Source organism: Vidua macroura, chromosome 4, assembly GCF_024509145.1.
Source record: "Vidua macroura isolate BioBank_ID:100142 chromosome 4, ASM2450914v1, whole genome shotgun sequence".
Taxonomy (NCBI): domain Eukaryota; kingdom Metazoa; phylum Chordata; class Aves; order Passeriformes; family Viduidae; genus Vidua; species Vidua macroura.
This window is the reverse complement of record NC_071574.1, coordinates 58064049-58087579: the sequence shown is the minus strand read 5'-3', so window position 1 is coordinate 58087579 and position 23531 is coordinate 58064049. Positions and strand designations below refer to the sequence as shown.

The 23531-nt window shown below is 36.3% G+C and overlaps 1 protein-coding gene across 10 annotated transcripts in view; it reads right to left on the bottom strand.

Moving 5' to 3' along the window:
- Positions 1–23531, bottom strand: part of LCORL (ligand dependent nuclear receptor corepressor like) — an 80822-nt gene that overhangs the window by 40257 nt on the left and 17034 nt on the right. For all 10 annotated transcript variants that reach the window (XM_053975305.1, XM_053975311.1, XM_053975304.1 and 7 more), the window contains exons 2-4: positions 16241–16306; positions 9325–9404; positions 8973–9102 (exon numbers count right to left, since the gene is read on the bottom strand). In XM_053975305.1, the coding sequence (XP_053831280.1) occupies positions 8973–9102; positions 9325–9404; positions 16241–16306 (276 nt within the window). The remainder of the gene's footprint in view (positions 1–8972; positions 9103–9324; positions 9405–16240; positions 16307–23531) is intronic.

The following is a 23531-nucleotide window of genomic DNA, read 5'->3' as shown; positions in this document are numbered from 1 at the left end:
ATAAATACTTTGTATAAGCACACAAATGTATTAAATAAGTACAATAATAAATACTTCGTATAAGCACACAAATGTGTTAAATAAGTACATGTGTAACAAACATATTGACTCAGATGTCTATCAAGTTTTTTTAATGAGCATTGCTAACTGGAAGTCATTTATAAGAACATTTAGCACAGATCATTAATTTTTACCTTACTCCTATATCATAGCATGCAAGTAAGAGTTTTTGCGGTTGCATTACTTAGGGGACTCAGAATCTGTACTGTTGGCAAATAAGCTGAATTTTCATTTGCAGACTGTTCATTTTCAGTTTTGAAAATAAAGAATACTGAATACAATACAATGAAAGTAAAATAAGATATATGGATTAATACAGAAAGAAGTTACTTTCAAAGAACAACCATAACAAAAATAATTTTAAAGTGTAGATATAAAGATTAGCCCTCTTTGTAACATGGAACAGTTGGACTTTTGAGGAACTGGTCTTAAAAAGAAAAAAAAAAAAAGCAAGAAGATATGTGTTCCACTCTGAGATCATAATCCCCATTGTAGACTCAGGATTTCAAGTAGCATCATATCAGTTCTGGCATTTCAATGTCCCATACAATTTGTAGTAATATAAGCAATTGAATACAAACAAAGTTTTAAGCTTTTATTGTAAAATCTTACAGGATTTTTAGGACAATTTCAAAGTACTAGCAATAAAACACTTGGAAGAAAAGCTTTATTTCCTATTCTAAACAGTATATCCTGTATATCTTGTTTCTTGCTGGTGTATGCAGTATTTAAATGGAAAGAAGTATCTCATTTTAGAAACAAACAAACAAAAAAAGGATCAAACATGACACATATTACTTTATTTTAATGCAATCTATCAGCTAGAAAAGTTAAACCTCTTACTAAAAAGCACAGCTGAAACTGCAACTGTGAATCACCAAAAAGAATCCTAATAGAAGCAACAGAAAAACCAAAATGTAAGTGTAACTTAGCGTAAATAATATAATTAACAAACTTAAAGTAAGCTGTGCTACTGCACTGATGACTGCAACAAACCATTTCACAAGACAATTGACCATACTCAGAGACCTGTGTTTTCCCTTAAACTGGCAGTAGTAGTACTTATTTCACTACCTCACTCTTCCTTCTTTCCTTCAACTCTACACTCCTCTCCATAAAAATATCCTTTTCAATACTTTAACCACTGACCATCCTTGAATTCATAGGTAATGAGTGAAACAGTTTTCCATCAGGAAGGGAGAAGGATTTAAAGCAAGTGTGAAAGCAATGAAGAGAATTAGCTTTTAGGTGAGCCCTGATTGCCTGGAGGAAATACCAAAGGACATGGTTCCGTAGTTACTGGGATAATAAAGTCAATCTGAAACAAATAAAACAGATGATAAACTGAAGGTTTTTTTCATGGAAGTGAAGATACTGAAAGGGCTGGGTTGGGTAGATGTTTGCATGCAAAGGGTATATTTCCTAATAGGAAGTTTGGAGGATCACTCAGCGTATTTGCTCAAGCATTTTATGCCAATGAAACTTTATCCATTAACTATCAAGAGAGTGACTGCCAGCACTGATCAAGGAATGCTGCTCAGGTTTAGGATGAATGTGTGGAAGATGTTTTGCTTGCTTGTTTCAGGTTTATTTAAAACATATTCCATTTTGAGAATTAATTTTCACCAACAGCATTGCAAGGAATCACAAACCTGCACCTATGAGGTCTGCTGTCTATAGCACATGAGAGGGCAGCTGACTCACTGCTCAGATGCTTCCTGTCAAGACCTTTTGGCCAGCCTCTCCATAGTGTTTAATGAGGTACGGTGAAGCTCCAGCATTTTTAAGACATCTTGGCTTCAAGAGAACTTACCCAAGGCATCACAAAACAAATCTGCTTATGGTTAAGGCTCTATCTCCTAACAATCTTTCAACCAGATCTCTACCAAAATACCTAAAATTGACAGGTGTTTCTTGAAGAGAGGTATGAGGTAAAATTCTAAATGATGGATGATGCCTATAAAGATCTCACCATGTAACCTCCAGGCACAGCAATATACACAGAGCATACCTATTTCCTGATTCCTAAATAATGAACTCAATAAATATTCAACTGGAGTTTACCATCCTAGAGACACACTTCAAAGTAAAAAAGGAATTCAACAACAGATACTGCAACAGTAAGGCAACAAATGTAAAGTACTGATGCACATGCAAAATACAAGAAAAGAATATGGAAAGTTAAGAGATGAAATTAAATAACTGAATTATCTAGGAACAAAAGTGTTTGCATGACAGGGAAATGGTAGTTCCAGACAATGAAATCTACTGATCAACAGCTTAGTTTGAAAACCCAAAACTTTGACTGCCTGTAATCAGAAACTCATAGAAAATGAATTATACAAAACATTACCAAGACTGAGTAGGGCCTGGAATGACCCTACTTATACAGAGCAATTAATTTGTTGCATGCACACAAGAAAATCTTCTTTGACAGCTTCTGGGTAACAGCTGATCATCAGTGCAAATGTACCTTGAAGAAGCAAAAGACCAGAGAGTACAGGGGACCTACCATTAGCAGGAAAACACAACAGCCTGGAACAGATTTCTCCTTATTAATCATCATCCCCTGCATCAATTATTATAAAACTGCAAGACAAAACTAATTCAGAACTGTCAAGTTTTTACTGCCTTTCTACTCCACTTTAGACTCTTTGCACTGGTAATAGTCAAGCATGTATGACTTTTAGACACTTGCAGGAGAAGTCAGCTTTTCCCTTAGAAGCAAAGACATCTTTTACCTAGTAAGAATAAGAAAGAATTTATTTTTTTGCTCTCATAATAATTTCTTTAGTATTAGTTTAATTTTTTTGCAATGATTTCCAAATACTCCCTATGAAGAATAAATGCAGAAGAATTTCTTATATATTCAACTGCTGCAGCTATTGGTAGTTCACAGATTTCAAGCTATTTTATTCTAAAAAGGTAACATGATGAGAGGATGGTGTGTGTGTATATCTAAGAGCATATACTCTGAAAGATGTGCTCTCAGGTTGAATTTGAAGTGCTCTTGCTGCTAAATGCATATTCAATCAAAAGGGTTAGACACAGGTAGACTAAACTTACCTGCCATAAATGCAAATAGTGTTGCTATCAAATTGACTGTTCTGTAATGCAAATCATTAACTTGTAAATCGTGGTGGAAGTACCTTGGGAAGGCTCTAGTAAAACTGCTTATTCAAAGTAAGGTCAAAGCAAGTTCTGGATTTTACCTAGTTAGGTAAGGAATACTTCCATGGATGGGAGACTCTACAACCTCTGGGTGGCATGTTCTACTGCTTGCCTGTCCTCATTTTTCCTTACATTAAAAAGAACCTCTCATTTCAGCTTGTTTACAGTCTGTCATTATGTTGCTATGCACCATTGTAAAGACTTTGACCCTGTCTTAAAATTAGAATATTCTGAGTTGAAAGGGACCCACAAGGATCATCGAGGTCCAGCTCCTGGCCCTACACAAGACAGCTCTCCTTATTTGAGATTATTGTCCAAATGCTTCTTGAATTCTGTCAGGCTTGGTGCTGTGACCACTTCCCTGGGGAGCCTGCTCCAGTGCCCAACCACCCTCTGGTGAATAATGTTTTCCTAATATTCAAGCTAAACTTCCTCTGGCACAGCTTGGGACTGAGGTTGACCTCAGGTCTTGTCACAGGTCACCAAGGAGAAGAGATCAGTGCCTGCCTCTCCACTTCCCCTCAACAAAACGTTGTAACTGCAATGAGGTCTCCCCTCAGTCTCCTCCAGGCTGAAAAAGGCAAGTGACTTTGGCCACTCCCTGTATGGCTTCCCCTTAAAAGCCTTCACCATCTTTGTTGCCCTCCTTTGGACACTCTCTAATGTTTAATGTCTTTCTTATACTGTGGTGCCCAAAACTGCCCCAGCACTCGAGGTGAGGCTACCCCAGCTCAGAGCAGAGCAGGACAATCCCCTCCCTTGCCCAGCTGGCCGTGCTGTGCCTGATGCCTCCCAGGACAGGGCTGGCCCAGCTGGCTGCCAGGGCACTGCTGACTCAGGTTCAACCTTCCATCAACCAGGACCCCCAAATCCCTTACTGTAGTGCTGCTCTCTAGTATCTCAGTCTGTTCCACCCAACACGGGGAAGTACTTCACCCATCCTATGATTCATAGTGGTAATTTTCCACTACACATGAGAAATTTGTAATTAGCCATATAAAATTTTAAAACACAATGAAATGTATTTTGGGCAAGAAAGGTATTATAACTCTGAACTTAGTATTACTACCAAATATTTCTTAATTGTTATCAGCAGATGGCACCAGATATACTTGGTAGGACCTGAATAGGTTTTTTTCCTAAGATGTTTTATTAGGAGTTGTGACTACATGAAAAACTTGCAAAGTTTTAAATTTGCATGCCTACATCTGTTTAAATCTGTTTTTCACAGTCATTATAAAATACAAGGCAGCTATATTTAGTCCATGTATAATGTATAATTTAAACCCAGTAGAACAGTCTCTAAAGGTCTACAGACCTGATGTTATTAGTATAAAAGAAGACTGAATCTGTATGATGTAATCTGATATTTTCTGGTTTTGATTGTCAAGGTAACAGTCTCAATGCAAGAGAAGAGAGTAATTATCTAATGTAATTATGACTAATTGCAATGATTTATTTTAATTCAAAGCTCATATTTAGGATTAATACTTCCTCAGTTTATGTGCTGCATGAGCTTGTTACTATTCAAATTTGTATTGTTAACTATTCTGCACATCAACATTATGTGTGATCACTAGACTGCAATGTCTATGGTGACAGACTTGACTGTCAGGACAATGAACAATGAGTTAAAAGCTCCCAAAAATAGTGTTCCACAACAGTATTCCCTTTATCGAAAACCAGTACTTTTTCACTAAAAACTCAACCTTATGACCAGAATTTGTCTTCTGACACAATGCCAAAAGGCAGTGAAAAGCAGCAGGGAATCACAATGCCCCTTGTACCTGCAATCCAGTTGTGTGAGGAGCAGGACTAAGAACACGTGATTGCTTCTCAGTGTGCTTCATAAATTCACTCCATAAATTCACCCTTTTCACAAAAAGGCCACATTTTTTTTAACAACCCCACCTCAACAGCCACCAAACTGTCCCAGTGATGTTCTTAGTTCTACTTGTAAAATTGTTCAGGTCGCTGTCAGGTCATCAGCACGTTACAACAGGAATACAACTATTTATTCTGAGGCATATATCATGATTAGTTCAGTTAACTTGACTGACCAACAAACAGAAGGAGTAAGCTAACTCTTCTGTTCTCATAAACACTCCACCTTTTTTCTTCCTCTACTCAGGTTGCAATGTTCACAATTCTATATCCAGTCATATTTCTATGAATCCTTGTAAATGTAGTAGAAATGATCAAGAAATGCAGAATCAGTGAAGAGAATAATGCTGGCAGGTAGGTGGTCAACACAAAAAGTGTCTCCTTAAGAAAGGAGTGAAAACCCCACTAAACATTCTTTCCTGATGAAGTTTAAGAGGGACAGAAAAGCTGTCACAGAAGTTTACTGCACAAACTGTGTCAGTGTCAGTGATTACAGAAAACCGTCCAGATTTTGAAAGGACAAATTAGATTTCTTAAGACTAATAATCAAAAGAAACTGCAGGTTTTGGATGAAGCAGTGTGTGCAACTCAAAACTACACCTCAGAAAGTAACACTTTTTTTAGTCTGAGATAATGTGTGCATGACTACATTGACTGAGGTTTGCTAAATTAAATATACATTGTCCAAGATGCATAACCAGCTTGTGACAGCTACGCAACTGAAAGAAAACTACAAAAAGAACAGAAGAACTCAAAGTTAAATACAGCTATATGGTATGGTATAAGAAAGGCACATTTATGAATGGAAATATTTTAGAACATAAAAAGGATATCTAGAAAGATAGTAAAGAGCTTTAAAAAGCTCACAGGAAAATTACATTGGGATAAGAAACATGGCATTGAAAATACTTGACAGAGCAGTGCAAAGAATCTGAAAAGATTCAAGTAAATCCCAAACATTCTCTCTATAATTTTGTGCCTAAATTCCTTAACTTCTACATGAGCTTCTCATGTTTCAGTCATCTCTTGGTGGATCATCTATCCTGAAGATAGAACCCAATTCACAACCATTTTTCTTTAGTTTTGTTTAAAGAGGTCACATTAATATTACATGGAAAAATAAGCTTCTAAGAACACACAGCATGTACTACTAGAAATACAGAAAATTAATAGTCCATGAACAAAATGTCTGATCAAGCTTTTAAACAACTGTGATTCTGTGATATAACAATGAGCACATGTCACACTCTATAATACTCATAGTAAAAAAAGACCTATATATATTTTTAAAACGTACTGTGTTTTTCCCTTAACAAAACAGAACAGCTGAACTTCAGCATTATCTAAGTGGAAAAGCACCAATCTAAGTCTACTCTGCTTATACCACCAAAAGGATAAAGAGAGATGTCATACTAGGGAAGAAAGTATTTGGGTTGTTTAATGGCAACAATCAGTGTTTGATGACAAGAAGGACTTTGGATTTGCTGACATGTCTGCTGAGCACAGGACTTTCCTACAGACAACTGATTACAAAACTGATCTCTCACTAATTCATAATGAAGTTGGGCTCCTAATGGGAAGACCTTAGTTGTTTATAGCATTTCAAGAGTTTACCCATTTTGGCAGGAGTTTTATCATCTTTTGTCCCAGATTCTACAGACAAATAGTCAAACATTAATGTCTGAAGGCTGTCTGCTCCAGGCAACAATATATCATTGCTGCATGTTTTGAGATCTTCTGAACAAGTTTCCTGATACAGAAAAAAAAAAAAAAAAAAACCCTGAAACCCACAACCAAATCCCCTCAAACTAGTCTGCAAATTAAAAAATCCATATATTAATTTCTTAAAAAAAAAAAAAATTAATGGGACCAAGAAATTAACTCTCTAATTTGCTCAATAGTCTTAGAAGTTGTTCATAGAGGCCTAGATCAGCTACAATAGCAAGAAAGTAGATCATCTTGAGGAGTTTGCAATCCAAACAAATGCTACTCCATTTTAAAGACAGCCAGCCAAGAATTCTAAAATTTTCTAACAACAAAAGAACATCTGGTTTGGGACCAGGTATAAGAATTATTCCTTAGCTAGACAATTACTGGATACTTCTTTTATTCTTTTCTTCATAAGTTGATATTGAACTCAAAAACCTACAAATATTCAGAAAGCAGACTTGGGATTTTCTTAGTAAAACTCTTCATCTTCCTCCTAAAATCCAAACCAGTTACTTGAATACCTCATAAATTGGTTTCACATGCCCTTTACTATTTTCTTTCTTTTCACTTCCCATAATTTGAACAACTTTAAAGACTTTGCTAAAACCTGAACTGAAGCAATATTCTTAGTAAATTCTTATCCAAGAATACAGAAGTACTTCAGAGAATCACAAAAACAACTGGAAGTTTCGTCTTTCAATAGACAAAACCTCTTTAACCTAGCATTACTGATCTGGCAGATCAAACCAAAAGAAAATGCTAAAAGCCAAATGTTCTTTGTGTGAAACTTCACTTAGAAGTCATTCACTCCACTAAGGTGAGGTCATGCCAAGTTTCACTTCTCCCATGATAGCAGTTCCGCTCAAGGAGTATCAAAAGAGATCATCTGCAGAAGGAGCATAAAGCAGGCAAACACTGAATAATATTGTACACATCAAGACAAAGAAGAGATCTGACAAAGTAGAAATTCGAAGGAATTAAAATATCTGCCTAGGGAGATGCCACACAATTGGGCCTGTGATGAAAATATAATAAGACTTTAAGAAGTAATGAGGTGCCAACTTCATTGGACATTTTATTTCAAATGGAAAATAGCTGGTTTGAAAGAAAGCCAGGAGTCCAAAGGATGCACTCAAAATGCTGTTACACTCCATTTCAGTTCTTTAAAATGCAAAAAAACAAAACATAGACTGAGTAGACAAGTCTGTACAGAAAAAGATTCTACATACCCCAGGTTCAAGGGCATAATAATCTCTCCTGCTACAGCAATTTAAAAGGGACAAAACTAACTTCACTTTTTTCTCCCACCTATGTGAATAAGAGGTAGTGTCTGACTAATTCTGTCAAAAGCAAGAGAGAGCTGTCACCCTAGCCACACTCAGCTATTCTGACATCCACATCCACATACTAAGCCCAAGAAAAATCTATAAAAATTGTAGTTACTGCATTCACAGTAACTTCATTCACATGAACTTAAGGAAGAAAATAAGTATTTCTGCTTTTGTTGACAGTGAGTAAACCACGTAGCGTTCATGAACTAAGCTGACTGGTCATTCACTCATGTACTGCTCTATCTTGATGAATGTCAAAGAACAAGAACAGTCAAAGAATTAATAACCTACTAAATAGTGTATTTTGACAAGAAGTGTTAGCCTCCAACTTGGATGTATTTGAAGGAGCAGCTTTCATGCAAGAAGATCCCAAATTCCATTTTGCAATCTGCAAAGCACATTCTCTTGCCTAAAATGCCTTTCCCATTGAAAACCAGAAGTGAGAATTTAGGAACAGAAAATATTTCAATGCTTAGAATTCCAGAGAAGGAGACCTGAGGTTGGCATGAAAACAAAGCAGCAGCTCATGGTAAAAAGAAAAATCCAATACAATTTATGAACTGGGATTCGTAAGAATGACACATAATGCAAGAGGACGAAGAGGAATGGAAAGTAGGAAGGGTAGTACTTCATTTAGTGATTCAAGTAAGAAAAAGATTAAGGAAAATCAAAAGAATAAAAAAGAAAAACAGCAGAAACATCTATTTCAATAGATAAATAAAAAAAATACTTAGGAAACAAAATTAATCCTGAATAATCTGATTCTTCTAGATTTTTTTGTCATATTTCATAATACAAAAGACATGCTTTTATTACCTTTCTTTCGAAAGAGTGCATTTAGATAGTTTTCTGCTTGGCATTCAATCTTATCAGTGTTGGACTGGCCCTGAGATGACAGTTCCTCTGTAGGCGTTGACTGTGAAGAACCGAAAACTGATGCACGATCCTAGAAAACATATGAAGATCATAACATCTTTCAGAAGTTAGTCTGCTGGTAGTAAAACATATAATTAAATTACTGAGCTATTGAATGGAATAGAACCACTAAAATCAAACTACCCTGAGTCAAAATGCAGAATTAACTTATTTGCAAAATTCAATTCTCTCTTACTTTCATACCAAAAAATTAGTGTTGGGGAGTAATGCTTAATATAATGCTCATACTTACACTGGCTGTTTCTTTGTGTAAATTACAAAAGGAACATTTCTCATCCATTGACCAGTCAGTTAGCTCTTCTGGCTCACAGTCTTAAAGGAAGAAAAGAAATCTAGATGTTTTAAACAAGAAAAAATGGATTTTGAAAATAACACACACTTCCTAAAAATCTTGTAAATAAATTCCATTACTAATATAATATATATTTATTGGTAGAGTACATTCAGTCATATTCAATTCTTCAGATGTTTTCAAGCTCTTGTCTGGCTTTTACAGCTCAGCTTAAAAATAGCAAAGAGTGCCTTCCTTAAAAGAAAAGGTAAACTCATGTAATTCAATTGATTATCTGTCATAATTATGAGAGGCATATGAATGCTGCAAAAAAAGTTCTGAATTGCAGACATCATTCTTTTTAATTGAAGTGTGCAAACTTGTGGTAAACTAAGCTAAGAATTAGGATACGGACTCCCTACCATATGAGCTAAATGCATTATACTTATAATATTTAATTGATTTGATATCATCACTATAGGTAAATCCAATCCTTATACTCACTTGTAGCACTTGATTTATCTAGAAAAGTACCTTTATATGTTTTATCAGAAAACGTACTTTGGTCTAGAGGGAATGCAGGACTTAAACTTACATTGCCTATATCAAGTCCAGTCTTCTAATGAATGGAGACACATAATCTACTTCCTTTAAACAAACTACTAAGCTCCATTTCAAAAATTAAGAGTTTTCAGCCAATACCCTTCTCTTCACAAACACCAGTTACTTTAAAACTTTTCCCAAATCAACTGTGTTAATAGTTAAAATAAAGCTTCTAATTTCTTGTTTAAAATTGCACACAGCAACTTATTCCAGTTTGCTTTTGTGGCAATTTTATTCTTGCACCCATGAACAATAACTAGGTATTTAGCACCCTGTTGCATTTACAGAGACTTTCATTGTCCCCTTTACACTTCATTTTGTGACTAATCTGGTCCACCTGGTTTTCCTCATGAGATTCAACTCCATCTCTTCTGCACAAGTCTCACTTGAACATCTGTTTCCTGCACATGGGGACCAAGATCTCAAGATGATGTCTTTTACCTTTACACCAGACTTCCCTACACTGCAGGCAGTACTTTTCCTACAGTATCCTAGTTACGCAGCAGCCTTTATTACAACTGCAGTGTTTTGGCAGGTGAATCCAAACATGATTAACTACAACACCAAGGTTTTCTCCATCCTGTTCATTTCCAGTTCATGTGCTTACAACTTAAACAACTTTTTCACTCCCATTATTAGTTACCAGGTATGTTTCCTCCTTTTCTCCATACCAGTAAATTACAGTCAGCTCTGTTTAGGGAGGTTCTTGAGATTATCTGCTTTCAATAGCACATGATGGTAGCCTGATCTTGGCTGGCTGCCAACCCCCCAATCCACTGATGCTCTCACTGCCCCTCTTCAATAGGGCAGGGCTGAGGAAGTAAGATGGTAGGGGAGAAAATGAGGGGGAGAAACTTGAGGGTCAAGATAAAGACAGGGAGATCACTTACCAATTACTGTCATAGGGAAGTCAGACTCAACTTGGAGAGAATCAGTTTCATTTATAGCCAATAAAAACAGATTTTCAAAATAAGAAAGAGAAAACTCTAAACCACCTTACCACCCCTTCTTCCCAGGCTTCAGCTTCACTCCTTCATTCCTGACTCTTCTACCTCCTCCCCCACCCCAAACAGTGCAAGGAGGATGGGAAACGGGCTGCTCTCAGTTCATAAAGGTTCCTCTCTGCCACTTCCTTCTCTTTTTTCCCTGGTTCCAGCTTGGGGTTTTTCCCATGGGCTACAGGCCTTCACAAACTGCTCCAGTGTTCTTCCCACAACTGCAGCTCTTCAGGAACTGCTCTAGTACATGTCTTTTCCACAGGGCACAGTCCTTCAGGAAGAGATCATTTCACAAATCCACAGCTCCTGCCTGAAAAGCTGCTCCTGCATGGGCTCCTCTCTATAGGCTGCAATTCCTGACAGAGGCCTGCTCCAGCATGGGATCTCCACAGGCTGCAGCTTCCTTCAGGGCATCTCCACCTGCTCTCCAGTGGGTCCTCCATGGGCTGCAGTGTGGATATCTGTTCCAACATGGTCCTCCATGGGCTGCAGGTTCTACATGCTTCACCATGGTCTTCTCCAAGGGCTGCAGGGGAATCTCTGCTCCAGTGACTGGAGCACCTCTCCCCTCTTCCTTCTCTGACCTTGCTGTCTGCAGGGTTGTTTCCCACTGCCCACTGTCCTCCACCCTCTTCCCACAACTGCTGAGCTTTTACATCTTCTCAAAGATATTATTAAAAAGAGTTAGAAAATAAGAAAAAAATTACTCTGAAAAATAAAAGTTCTTCAGTTGAGCACAAATATAATGTAACTCCATATTATTACTTAAATTTAGTTTGCTCAGCTCTAAAATACTGATTTATAACAGAATTCTGTATTATTGTATTATATGCTTTCAGCAATTTTTTACAGGTTGGACAGCTGATGTTTAAAAACAGACATGGTATTTTTCTTGGCTGGACAGTAACAAGAGATAATGAGTCATTTTTGCTGAATTAATCTACCTGTCCCAGCCAATTAGAGCTAGTCCTTTAGGATGTCCACGGCATAAAAACAACACTATTCCTTCACAACAAGTTCATTGTTTTCCTTGCAACCATGAAAATTCTGTTTATGAGTCCTGGGAATCTACACCTAACTCTAGGACAGGCTTTATATTTTCAGAGAAGTTCTTCTGCCTTGGAATCCTGAATTTCCACTGGTAAAAGTCAAACTAGAGAGCAATCCTTGGGTATTGCCAAAAAAGCAAACCTTGAGAAACATCACCTCTACATAACACTAAACCCTGTATTCAAAGCAGTATAAATCACATACAAGACATATTAAGTCTGCCAGTGAGCTAAGCAAAAGTGATATCAGATATATAGAAGATATATCAAATGCCAGACAAACAGTCTCAGGTCACCACCACAGGAAACATCCTGATATCAGTATTAAGTTTTTAACTACAGATAGGCAGCCATACTCTCAGAAAAATCAGAGGCACAGACAGCACTTTAAGCTGGACAAACTTTCCTTCAGCTGCATTGAATTTAGGATGAGGATCATCTTCCCTCCCCATTTTATCTTGCCTGGGGTCAGATGATGAAAGATTTGCAGACAACCTGTAAGGCTTGCTAGCTCACGAGAAAAAGTTGCTAAGACGGTGCAAACAGTATTTTAATACTAAACACAGTACAGATCATTACTTGAAAACAAAACCCTTTAGCACAAAGCTGTTAAACTTACTTCCATTTATTAAGAATAAAATGGTGAACTTTGACAAAACAGAATTTTTTTCATTTCTTAAGAGGTTCATATCTTTGTTTCCCCAAACCACTTTTCCCAAGAAGTAATGCCAAATTAAGTAAATTAATTCAGACGTCTGTAGTACTGAACAGATTCCATGTTTATAACTTAAAATATGAAATATTTGTCTAGTAAATCTAAATACAAAATAGTTTAAAAAAATTCAACTCTTACTTACCAGAATTTTCTGATTATTATATAATAATGTCCCAAAAGATTTTCCAGCTATTTGTAACAATTTGGAACATATCACTGCCTTTCTTTTTATACAGCACTATTGCTTCCTAACAAGTACATTAAAACAGCTGAAGTATTTATCAAGTCCTTCATATTTTTAATTTCATAAAAACTCAAATTCTATTAGATTTGTGTTTCTAATAAAATTTTTCACTACTAGAAATACTCCAAAATAACATAAGGAAAAATCAAAGCTTTTTTCCTGTATAAAGACGATTTTTTTCCTGGCAGAAAAAGAGCATTAAGAGCTGCTTTTTTCCAACAAGACATAGCTTTTCCTCAGTGGTTAAGAGAATAGAACCCCAGCACATAATCCCCCCTAGAAGAAAGTACACACATATCACCTGATTAGAGGAACAGCTTTTTAACAGTTTAGCTAACTATCCATAAGTAGAATGTAAAGAATAACAATTTATATGTGAATTTACTTAGCTGAAAATGGGTATGAGGAAAGGATTAGAAAGCCCTAAAGATTCAATGACATAAGAAGCCTCAGTTCAGAGCTTGAACCAAGGTCAGATGCCAAGATACAGAACTTGACCCCTTTGCAACTAGAAGCTACAGAATCCAAGCAGTCAGGAAAACAAACTGATGCTGAATAACGGTGACAAGAACCAGCTTAGCAAATACAAAGTAAATCCTACATATAAAAGAATTTCAAGACACAAAAAAATGCTTAAAAGGTATTTGCTTGGAGAAGTGTAATAGTCTAGTAAAACTGAAGTGTACCTTTTAACATTAAGATTTGTCATTACAATTTATTATTTGCCCAAGTAACTTAAAATAATACAACACAATATTTTAATCTATAGATCAAATACTATTTCAGGAAAGAATTAAGGAGGAAATATATCAATCATGTTACATTTTATGCACATTATTGATTTTTTTCATGTCACAATAGATGAAGCCAACAACATAAGAGAATAAAATGTTATTGTATCTAAGCAACATACATTTCAGCCAATTCTCACCTATTTCTGCACAAGAAAGCTACATAATTTCTTGAGGTATGTTTGAGGAAACACTCTTGCTGCTAATGAGCCATAATACTGCATGTTGACAATATTAGTTTAGTGGTTATGAGGAAAATAAACAGCCTAAAAGATGCAGTAATTCAGGCACATTGCTTAGAGTTTAAAAACATGAATTCTAATTCTACCAGCCATATTTTTTAACTAAAGCAAATTATTTACTTTGTATCTTGGCTTCATTACCTGTGAAATGAAAAGTGGCACTTACGACAGTGGAAAATTTTGTACAAATTTTATTTGAGAGTTCTGTATTAATCTTCAAAACAAAATTCAGACTTCAAATTAGAAATAGCCCTGCATACTATAATAATGATAACGTTGACCTCTACTGTACCAGTATAAACCATTTCACATGGCATTACTGAAGTTACAGATACTATATCTATAAAAATAAACTAAAAATAGAGTAAGGTAAGGTAGGCACCCCAACCTACCAGCAGTTCTGGAGCAGTTGGCTCCAGAATTAAAATCAATTTTACAGATGGACATGGAAAAAGGCTTTAATTGTTGAAGAACTCTTGCACATTATTGACAAAAAAATTTCAGAAATTGGGAAAAAAAAAAAAGGTCTGAGATGTTGCATTTTAGATAAACACAAATTTAATTTTCAAGACAAAGTCACAAGGGCATCAAATAGCAAAGCTATGTAAGCAATGGAAGTATCAGATTTTAAATAGGTAAGAAATCTTCAACAGCTTGAGGCAAATAAGTTAAAGTTAAAACTTTACCCCTGAAACAGCTCAAATACCTGCACACATGAAGTCTAAAGGAGCAATATAAACTTTACAGTGTAGCATATCATGCCCCTTTAACTGCAGCTTAGACTTTGGCCACTACCTCATCAGCTCAGTACTTTCTGTCTTCTTACCCAAAAGTAAAACAAAAGCAAAAAAACAAACAAACAAAAAAACACAAAAAAACCCCACAAAAAAAAACAAATAAAAGAAAAGAAAAAAAAACCCAACCCCCCCCCCAAAAAAAAACCCAAAAAAAGAAAAAAAAGAAAAAGTAAACCCTTTCATACAAAAAATAAAGCTTGAACTACTAATCAGTGTACAGCTCAATACAATACAATGTATTGAAATTACAACCAGAAAAAAACAAAATTCTGTGTTTCCTTTTCAAATGTGCTTGCTTATCACAGCAGATGAGAATACTAGTCATGAAAACAACCTTTAATCCAACTGTACATATTTCTTAAATCTTTCTATGTCTTATTAGTGGCATGCCCAGCTTGAGAAAGGAAAAAATATTCTGAAAGCATCAGCAAAGTAGGATTCCAAATTCCCCCCCCTTCCCCATGAAAATACTGTGTTATTATGATACAGGCCAAGGAACTTGCACATTATCAAGAGGACAAAACCATAACCAAGTTAAAGCAATTGCTCCAAAAGTATTCTAAGCAAAGATATACAGCACATGCCAGTTTGCCTCATGTACTAGCACTAAATAATGATATGCTTTACAAATTACACTATGAGATAATGAATTGTAAAGAAATGAGATGGAACATTTTTAAGGTCTGATAACAGAACATTTTTTAAGTCATAAAATGAACTTGGCAAAAATAATTCTTTCAACAGTCCAAAGCAAATTTTTGCTGTATGGTACTCACGTTGTCAAATCATTCCATAGTTAACTACGGACTTATGTGTTATTGACAGCTAGTCCAGCAAAACCAAACCCATTTGGACTAATGCTAGGTCTTATAAGGTTAATGGAAAAGGTGTGTATATATATATATATATGCATACACACACATACTTAAACATACTATGACTTTTTATACATATATATACATATAAAGTACTATAAAAACTAAAAGCTTGGTGTACATATAGTAAAGATGTAAAAAAATATGAATATATAAAAAGCATAAACTTTCTTGACCACTACAAGACCAAACTAGCATCCATTACCTTCCTTTTACCAATTAATGTCAATAGGAAGCTGAGCAGCTTGTCTGTCCTTTCTAATTAATATTCAAAATCAAAAGGAGGAGAGGCACTATTCTAGAAGAGTAAGTCTTTTTCATGAGAGCTTTGCAGAAAAGCTTAGTTTATCCAAATTCTCCTGTATGGAAACAAAACCTAGGCATCATTCTCCCTAGTGTTTTGCTTATGCACAGTATTGACAAGAAAATTAATAAATGAATGTTGGAAAGAAAAGCACTGGAAGATTTCCTTTTTCAAGTTCAAGATATATATTTAAAACTACTTTTACCTAAAAGAAAAACCAGTAAGTTAAGGTCATTGCACTAACAGCTGGCTCATTTACCTTCAAATAAACTGAGGTCTCTTCGTAGCCTTGGTCCATAAAGCCCTTCTAAAATACTTTCAAAACCTGGAGATAAAAGAAACATTTAAAACAGTAAATCAAAAGTTTCTTAAAAGAAAGCAAATTCCAGAGAACTGGCAATAAGTATCCTCAAATTCTAAGAGCAATTCCAAAAATTGTTACATTTATCAAACAAATATTTACTCCTTCCAGGATAGTACTAGTCAATAGCATTAGAAGATAAAAATAAGACAAGGCAACTGCCATCTGCCCACAATCAGCCTATTAAGCCATGCCCCAACAACCTCATTAGACTTAAAATAACTACCACAGAATCCTAAAGGTGGGAGGATTAGCCTCACAGCTCTAAGCAAGTGAAGGAGTTTCTCTTTTAGCCTGAGAATTAGAGTCATGTACAAAAAGAGAGAAAAATGAAAAGAAAAAAAAAAAAAAAAGAAAACTTCAGAGATCAGAAACTTCTCAAGATCTCCTGAAACTACATAATCTGAGCAGGCTAATATTACAAAAAATAGAAAAGATGCAAGCTTCTTTTGCTTCTAATACCATGACAGTGCTCTCTAGTCCTCTGCATCCATACAAAAACATTTTAAAATGGAGGATTAGATAAAGCCAATTATTTTACAGATTTACCAGCTAGTCTGTTTAGGTATTTGGTAAAAATTAAATACTTCAATAAGGGTGATGAGACACAGAGCAAATCAGATGATTGATAAATAAATAAAATTTTAAAACCCCAAACATACAAAAAAAAAAAAAAAAGCACATGACAACTGATGAAATATGGTGACAATTTACAACATCAATATAACAGAAGTTTTGTTCAATATAGAAAGTTTCCAAGTGCCCCCCTTTCTCCTTCCAAACAATAAGCTTATTTGAAAATAAGAGGATAATTCAAAGCAGCATTTGAAGGTTCTCATTCTTTATACTAAAGGCCTGTCTGTAGCTATTTTGCTAGACCAGAACTTTGCAAGACTATTTTATCATCACACCACATAAAAGATAGCAAAATCTTCAGGAAACAACTTCTATCAACAAAGAACATTCAGAATCACAAAATTTGCTCATCATGCGATGTCTTTTAAGACAACATAACATCCTGTTCCCTCCCCAAAAGTTATATTTACTTTTTGGTTTAGATTGTATGTACACTAGTATAAGGAAGAATAAATATGTACAATATTTGAAGCAGACAAGGGAAGCTATCTTAACACATAGGAGCTGTTCAGTTTGACAGGGCAGGTTTTGTTAAAATTTCCATTGCAAAGCAATTTTAATATATGGACTATACTGTGAATCAACTATAACCTCTACAAATCTGATATTTGAGCTATAAATGGATTTATATATTTATATCTTGAACTATATGGATTTCATTTTCCACTTTTGTTTGTATTAAATACAGTACCACGAGACAACACAAATTAAATGACAAAACAACTGTCCTCTAACAAATATATATACACACATGTTTTAAACAGCCTACAAGAACTAGAAAGCAAAAAGCCCAAAGCCAAGGCACACACTAAAATTTACCTTAAAGCATCATCCAGAAACTCTTAGATTCAATGTAATATAAATTCACAACATATTAGCATTGCACATATTCCCTGTTCTTCTGGCTTCAAAAAGTTACAGACAAAAAAGGCACGAGAGATGAAGCCTGAAGTTAAGATAGCAATCCTCCAAACACAACAGAGCAGAAATACAACTCACACCATGTGTATTGCCATTAACGTTACACACTGTAAGCCATTTTAGGTCATTTTAGCTAGTTACATTCTGCCAAGTTACTGTCTCTGGGTAAAGAAATGAATGAAGCAGCACTTGGAGACAACTCTGCTTATTTCAAATGAGCAAACAGCAACCCCTGTTCTTCAGAACTTCATCAATCAAACAACAGGAAGCCTGTTTACCATCCCAGTCAGCACCCAAAACCTCCTTGGTCTTTGGATATCTACCACCCTGTGGAGGGCAGTACTTGTTTCTGCCTTTACTTTTGTTCTTACCTGCCTGCCCTACTACCTGCTCCCGCCTATGCAAAACCAGGAGCGCAGAAACCCAGCTCTGTAAACAGCAGTGCGTCAAAGAAAAATGCAACCTCCAAACAGACTTCCATACAGCTTGTATTAAAGATGGAGATGGCAATTAGCACACTGTGGGAGTTGGTTGTTTTTTTTTTTTTTTTTTCTTACCCTGAGGAAAGGATACACCAGCCTGCTTCTTTGCTAATTCACCAAACTTAATTCCATCCTACCCATCCAAAGGGCTGCTTTTCTTCCTGAAGTATTACAGAACTTCTCCAAGGAAACACAACAGACTTACTCCACCCAATCATTTGCTTCCTCACCTTTGGACACTGGATGCCTTCTTTTAAAAGAACACTTACTTGTACAACCTAAGAACATCAAGAGAATTTTTTTCCAGACCTTAGGCTAAAAGTTTCCCAGAAAGTATCTATGTTGCTTCCACGCTCCACAAAGTACTGCTGCCTTTCAGCAGAATTGATACAATTTTAGTTTAACCTAAACATGAAGATGTATCTTAGTTTCTAGTACTAATGAATGAATGCTGGCACCATTTCCTAAAATGTAACCATCTGGACACAAGCCCTTCAACAAATCTTAGTTTTTCTTCTTGAGTCAGTATGCTTAACCAAACAGTAGGTAGCAGCTTTGGAACTCTCCAGAACCTGAAGAGCCTACAGAAACTAGTCAGAAATACACTTTGCTTATATTTTTAATGATTCACTAATGGAAAAAAAATTGCTTCAAAAAAAATTTACAGAATTTGCTGTCTCATGGTGGTTGATTGCCTATTTGATTCCAAACTGTCTTTCAAAACTGTTACTCATGATCTGACACTTTCTAGCTCCAAACTGAAAAGCAACACTTGGCTCTAGTAACTTGCAATAATACCCAAACTGTCAAACTCCCTCTTTCTCTAATAAATTTATTGTATCTTCATGTAGAAATAATCCATTTTCTTTATTGTCTGACACCTTTTAAAATCCAAGACACATTCCTCCAACAGTCTTCATAAGTAGAAATTTGTGATAGAGCAAGTCTCCTAACCCAGTTACAAGCTTCCACGATCTGTATTTCTGAATAAAGCTGCGAACAGGGCTTTTTCCCCTATATTAACTCTCCCTCCCACCTTTCCCCCACCACCGATGCTGCTTTCCTCACTCGGGGCTGGGATGGGACAGGAACTCACACGAAGAGGGAGGCTGAAGCTGTGACCTCCAGCAACAGGAAGGGGGCTCTCTTTTTCCATCGGTAGCTATTTGGGTACTGAAAAGGCAAACAGCCCAGGAACAAATTCTATCAGGTTTGGCATATAAGCCATGGATCACAGCAAAGGCCACCAAAAGGAAGGTGACAGTAACTGCAGACCCCCACGGGGCTTCTGCCCAGCAGCTAGACTGGCTGTCTTAGAAGTTCAGCTCTTGCCTCTGGTCCAAATCCAGAATGTTACAGAGAAAGTTTTATGGCTCATGTAGCTGTTGAAGATATCCTGTGTTACCCATCTACCTGGCCACCACGATACTGCTAAAAGTGATCTTCAGCAGACCAGAGCAAACTAAAGGAGCACAGGGGCAATGCTGAATGACACCAGGTGTCAATGTAATAAAGAACAGAGCCCAGATGTTGATCCATGGTGAAGGCTTTCCTAGGGCAAACAAATGTCCCGTGGGATCAACAAGTGACTACATAGCTGCAGGCAGGACTTCAGCTCTTATGACATTAAGATCCTCTAAGAAACAGAGTGCTGGAGAAAGATAGGATCTATTTGATCATGCAAATCATCACTGCCAACAGCCTTGCCTCATAATGAGGTCTTCAAACTATGTTTGTCAGGAAAGTGGAGACTGAAGCCTAGAAAGGAAGAGAATGGCAGAGAGGGCAAATGCACACAAGGACCTTACGGTCCTCCTGAAGTAGTGGCATAAGCAGGGACACACCTTAAGAAACTGTATATGAACCCATTCAGCAGAGGAAGCAAGCACCAGCAATTATACACCAGAGCACGTAACAATCTTACTGGTGAGACAGTTCACACAACTGCAGTGGATGGATACTGGCTTTTAAGAAAGGGGAAGTGAGAAAGTCAAGGCAAGCCCTTAGATTTTTAACTGTCCTGTAGCCCATTCCACACTAAGGCTCCATTTGTTTAAGTTAAAATCTACAGGTCAGGATTAAACCAGGTGAACATCATAGTGAACATCTGTTACAGACTATATAGACTGTCAATCAAGAGTAAGTAGATCAAGTCTTTATAAAACAAAAATACCCCCAAAAAAACATGACACCCCCCCCCCCCCCCAAAAAGGCTGCATAATGACCAAGACCTATGCTGGAAATGCAACATGCCAGTGCACAAGCAACTCACGGGGATTCTGTGGTGTCTGGAGGACAAACCTGCCTAAGATGATGGACAAGCTCAACAGGGGAGGCACTATCTAGTTGCTACTCATCATTAAGTAAGAGATAACCAGTGATGTAACAGTTAACAGTGGTCTTGGCCACTGCAGCCATGAGATGGAATGCAGGATCCCAAGGGAAGTGAGGAACTTGAATAGCTGAGTAATTTTCTGTGGGCTTAGTAGTACCTGATTTACATCCCTCCCCCAAGATAGGGGGAGCACAGTGGAACTAGAAGTGGGACGCTGTACTGTCTTGTCTAAGCAAGAGAAGTCTCATATGGGCCAAGGTCTATGGCAAGGTTTTTATTGAGATATCCTACTATTTCATAAAGTCAAAGAAATTGCAAGGTGAAGGGCAATTACCACTACTGAGTGATTCAAAAAAAACAATACTTTGTAAATAAATTCCAGTATGTTAAGTGTCTCTACCAGTTTACTCAGATTTAAACCAGGATTATTAAGTCCAAAGGAGCCTTTAGACTGTCTTCACAACTTTTTATTTAAGATGTTAAAGAGAAGCTATCTTTCACCTGCTCACAAAGCTTAAATCATAGAGTTTTCCATAATGTTTTATCACTGTAACCTATTTAGTGTCTGAAACATCTTGAAGCCTATTTACACATTAGAAAGTGCCACATACGAACAGTGCAGGCTGTAAAATTGTCATGAATAAAACAGAGTAATAATTAAATGGATATATTCCATGCAAATTTCCAACACTGTGCAACTTATACACATTTAGAGGTACTCAAGTAATATGCAGGGACTCTCCCTCACAACCAGATAGAGCCTTTCTTCATCCTACTCCTCCGCAGCAGCTGCATGGCTGTGAATTATAAAAGCCTTCTCCATTCAGAAACTCAGAAGCAGCCATGCAGTCCCTGCAACTGTGGAAGCAATGGATAGTCTTTGCTGCACTAAGCCTAGACAAAACCACCAGGTGAAGATTTACAGAAATTTTAATGCAAAGTTGGTCTACATTAATTTTAGACAGATATAGTAATTGAACAGTCATACAGTACAAATAGAGGTCGGAGAGGTTTAGCTATACATTGGCTATGGTTTTTGGAAAAGCTTTATCTCCATAATGTTTCTGAGAGGAAACAGTTCCTTTAGCCTCGGAGTTGAATTCAACATCCATCTCCTTGCCTCCCCCCATTGTCTAAGTGAATTGAGACTGCAAATATGTTTTCAAAAAAGTTGAATAACTCAGACTATGTGTTAGAAAAATAGCCAAAAAAAGAATAAATATCATGTAATAAATGGAAGCTGACATTCGACTACCACTTTCAAATAAACCACTTGGCAGGTCTGAAGATAGGAGCAGTACTTACTCTACAGCTGGGAAAGGGAACAGAAATATATGCGCAGTTGTATTAAAAAGTTTTTGATAGGTTTGGTGCACTCTACATTACATTAAATTCTTGATTCCCCTAACCTTGCATATGGCCATATTAACTCCCAAATTTATATGTTCTTTTCAAATGAAAGTCCATTTCATAAAAGCAGATATATTTCCTTTCCCTTTTGTCTTTTTGTTTCTTTATTAGTAGTTTTTCTCTTCACCTTTCCATGTTTCTGTTTAAGAAGTAATCCAATTCTAGGGCTTTAGCTACAAGGCTTTATTTTTTTTTTAAAGCCTATATTTGGGACATTTTATTAAAATGTAACCAATTTTAGTTAAAATTTTAACAAAGCATTTTTATTTGTTCTTTTACTCAGTACTAGAACACAATAATACTAAATCTCAAGAGGTGCCTTACAAAACTTGTAGAAACTATAATAATGACACCAATGACCTCACAGTAAGCCACCTAAAAAAACCTCTTTCTTATATTTGCTCTCCCCTCCTCTGATCTGCTGCAGCTCTTCCAGTTTAGGAAAGTATAAGCTTTTTATCAGTTCATCTCCTTAAAGATAAAAGTGCAAATACTTCTAAATAAATTCACTTCTGGTTTGATATTTTTCTAAGCCATAAAGACTGTTTTATTCATACCTCTGGATGCATACTAGAAACAGTAGATTAATGCTCCTTACAGCGATAGAAAAAATTTAAATGAAAGAGGGAGATGCTTATCAAGATTGCTCATCTGATTCATAGTTATTGCTCTACTTTTCGTCTGATGTGAAAGGTTACCCTTTAGATGAGATCCTATTGTCCTGTCTATGTTGCTCCATGTGTTAAGGAATTTGGAAGATTCTGGGTACGTGCAAATTAAGTTCTGCTTCCTGTCTTCCAGTATATCATCAGCTAGGCACAGGGTAAGACTGCTGAACACTGCTTTGAAGGACAGGGCATACATATGTATTTCTACTACAATGAAATGAGACTTTTAGCTTTAAGCACTACAGCCTCTGGAGGCCCTGTAGGAAAAAAGAACCTTGAGGCTCTGTAAAACACAATTTTGTTAACCCACCCAAGAAAGTCAGCAGCAGTATATATTGAAATCTTCACAACTTCTGTATGCCTAAAAGTTTACTTCCATCACCCTTCACTTTGTGGCTTACTACACCAAGAATCACATCTGAATTATGGTAGTTCAAGTTGTTTTATTGAAGTCCAAACCACTTATTTAGCTTCTTACATAAAATCAGGCCTCACCCCTGTTAAGTAACAAACATCAGCGAGGAAGATTCATGTATCCTCCTTATTTTTTTGAATTCAGTATTCTCAGCAAAGAAAAAAATTAGAAGTTGAAGAAAAAAAATTGCACATTTTATGCAGTGTGGATTTTAGCCCATTAATGTTGCTTTTAAAATCAAAACTAATGTGAAAGTAAGTTCAGAACTGCTCATTTCAATTCTTAAAAGACTGTAGAATTTAATAAATGGTCTTTAAAATGT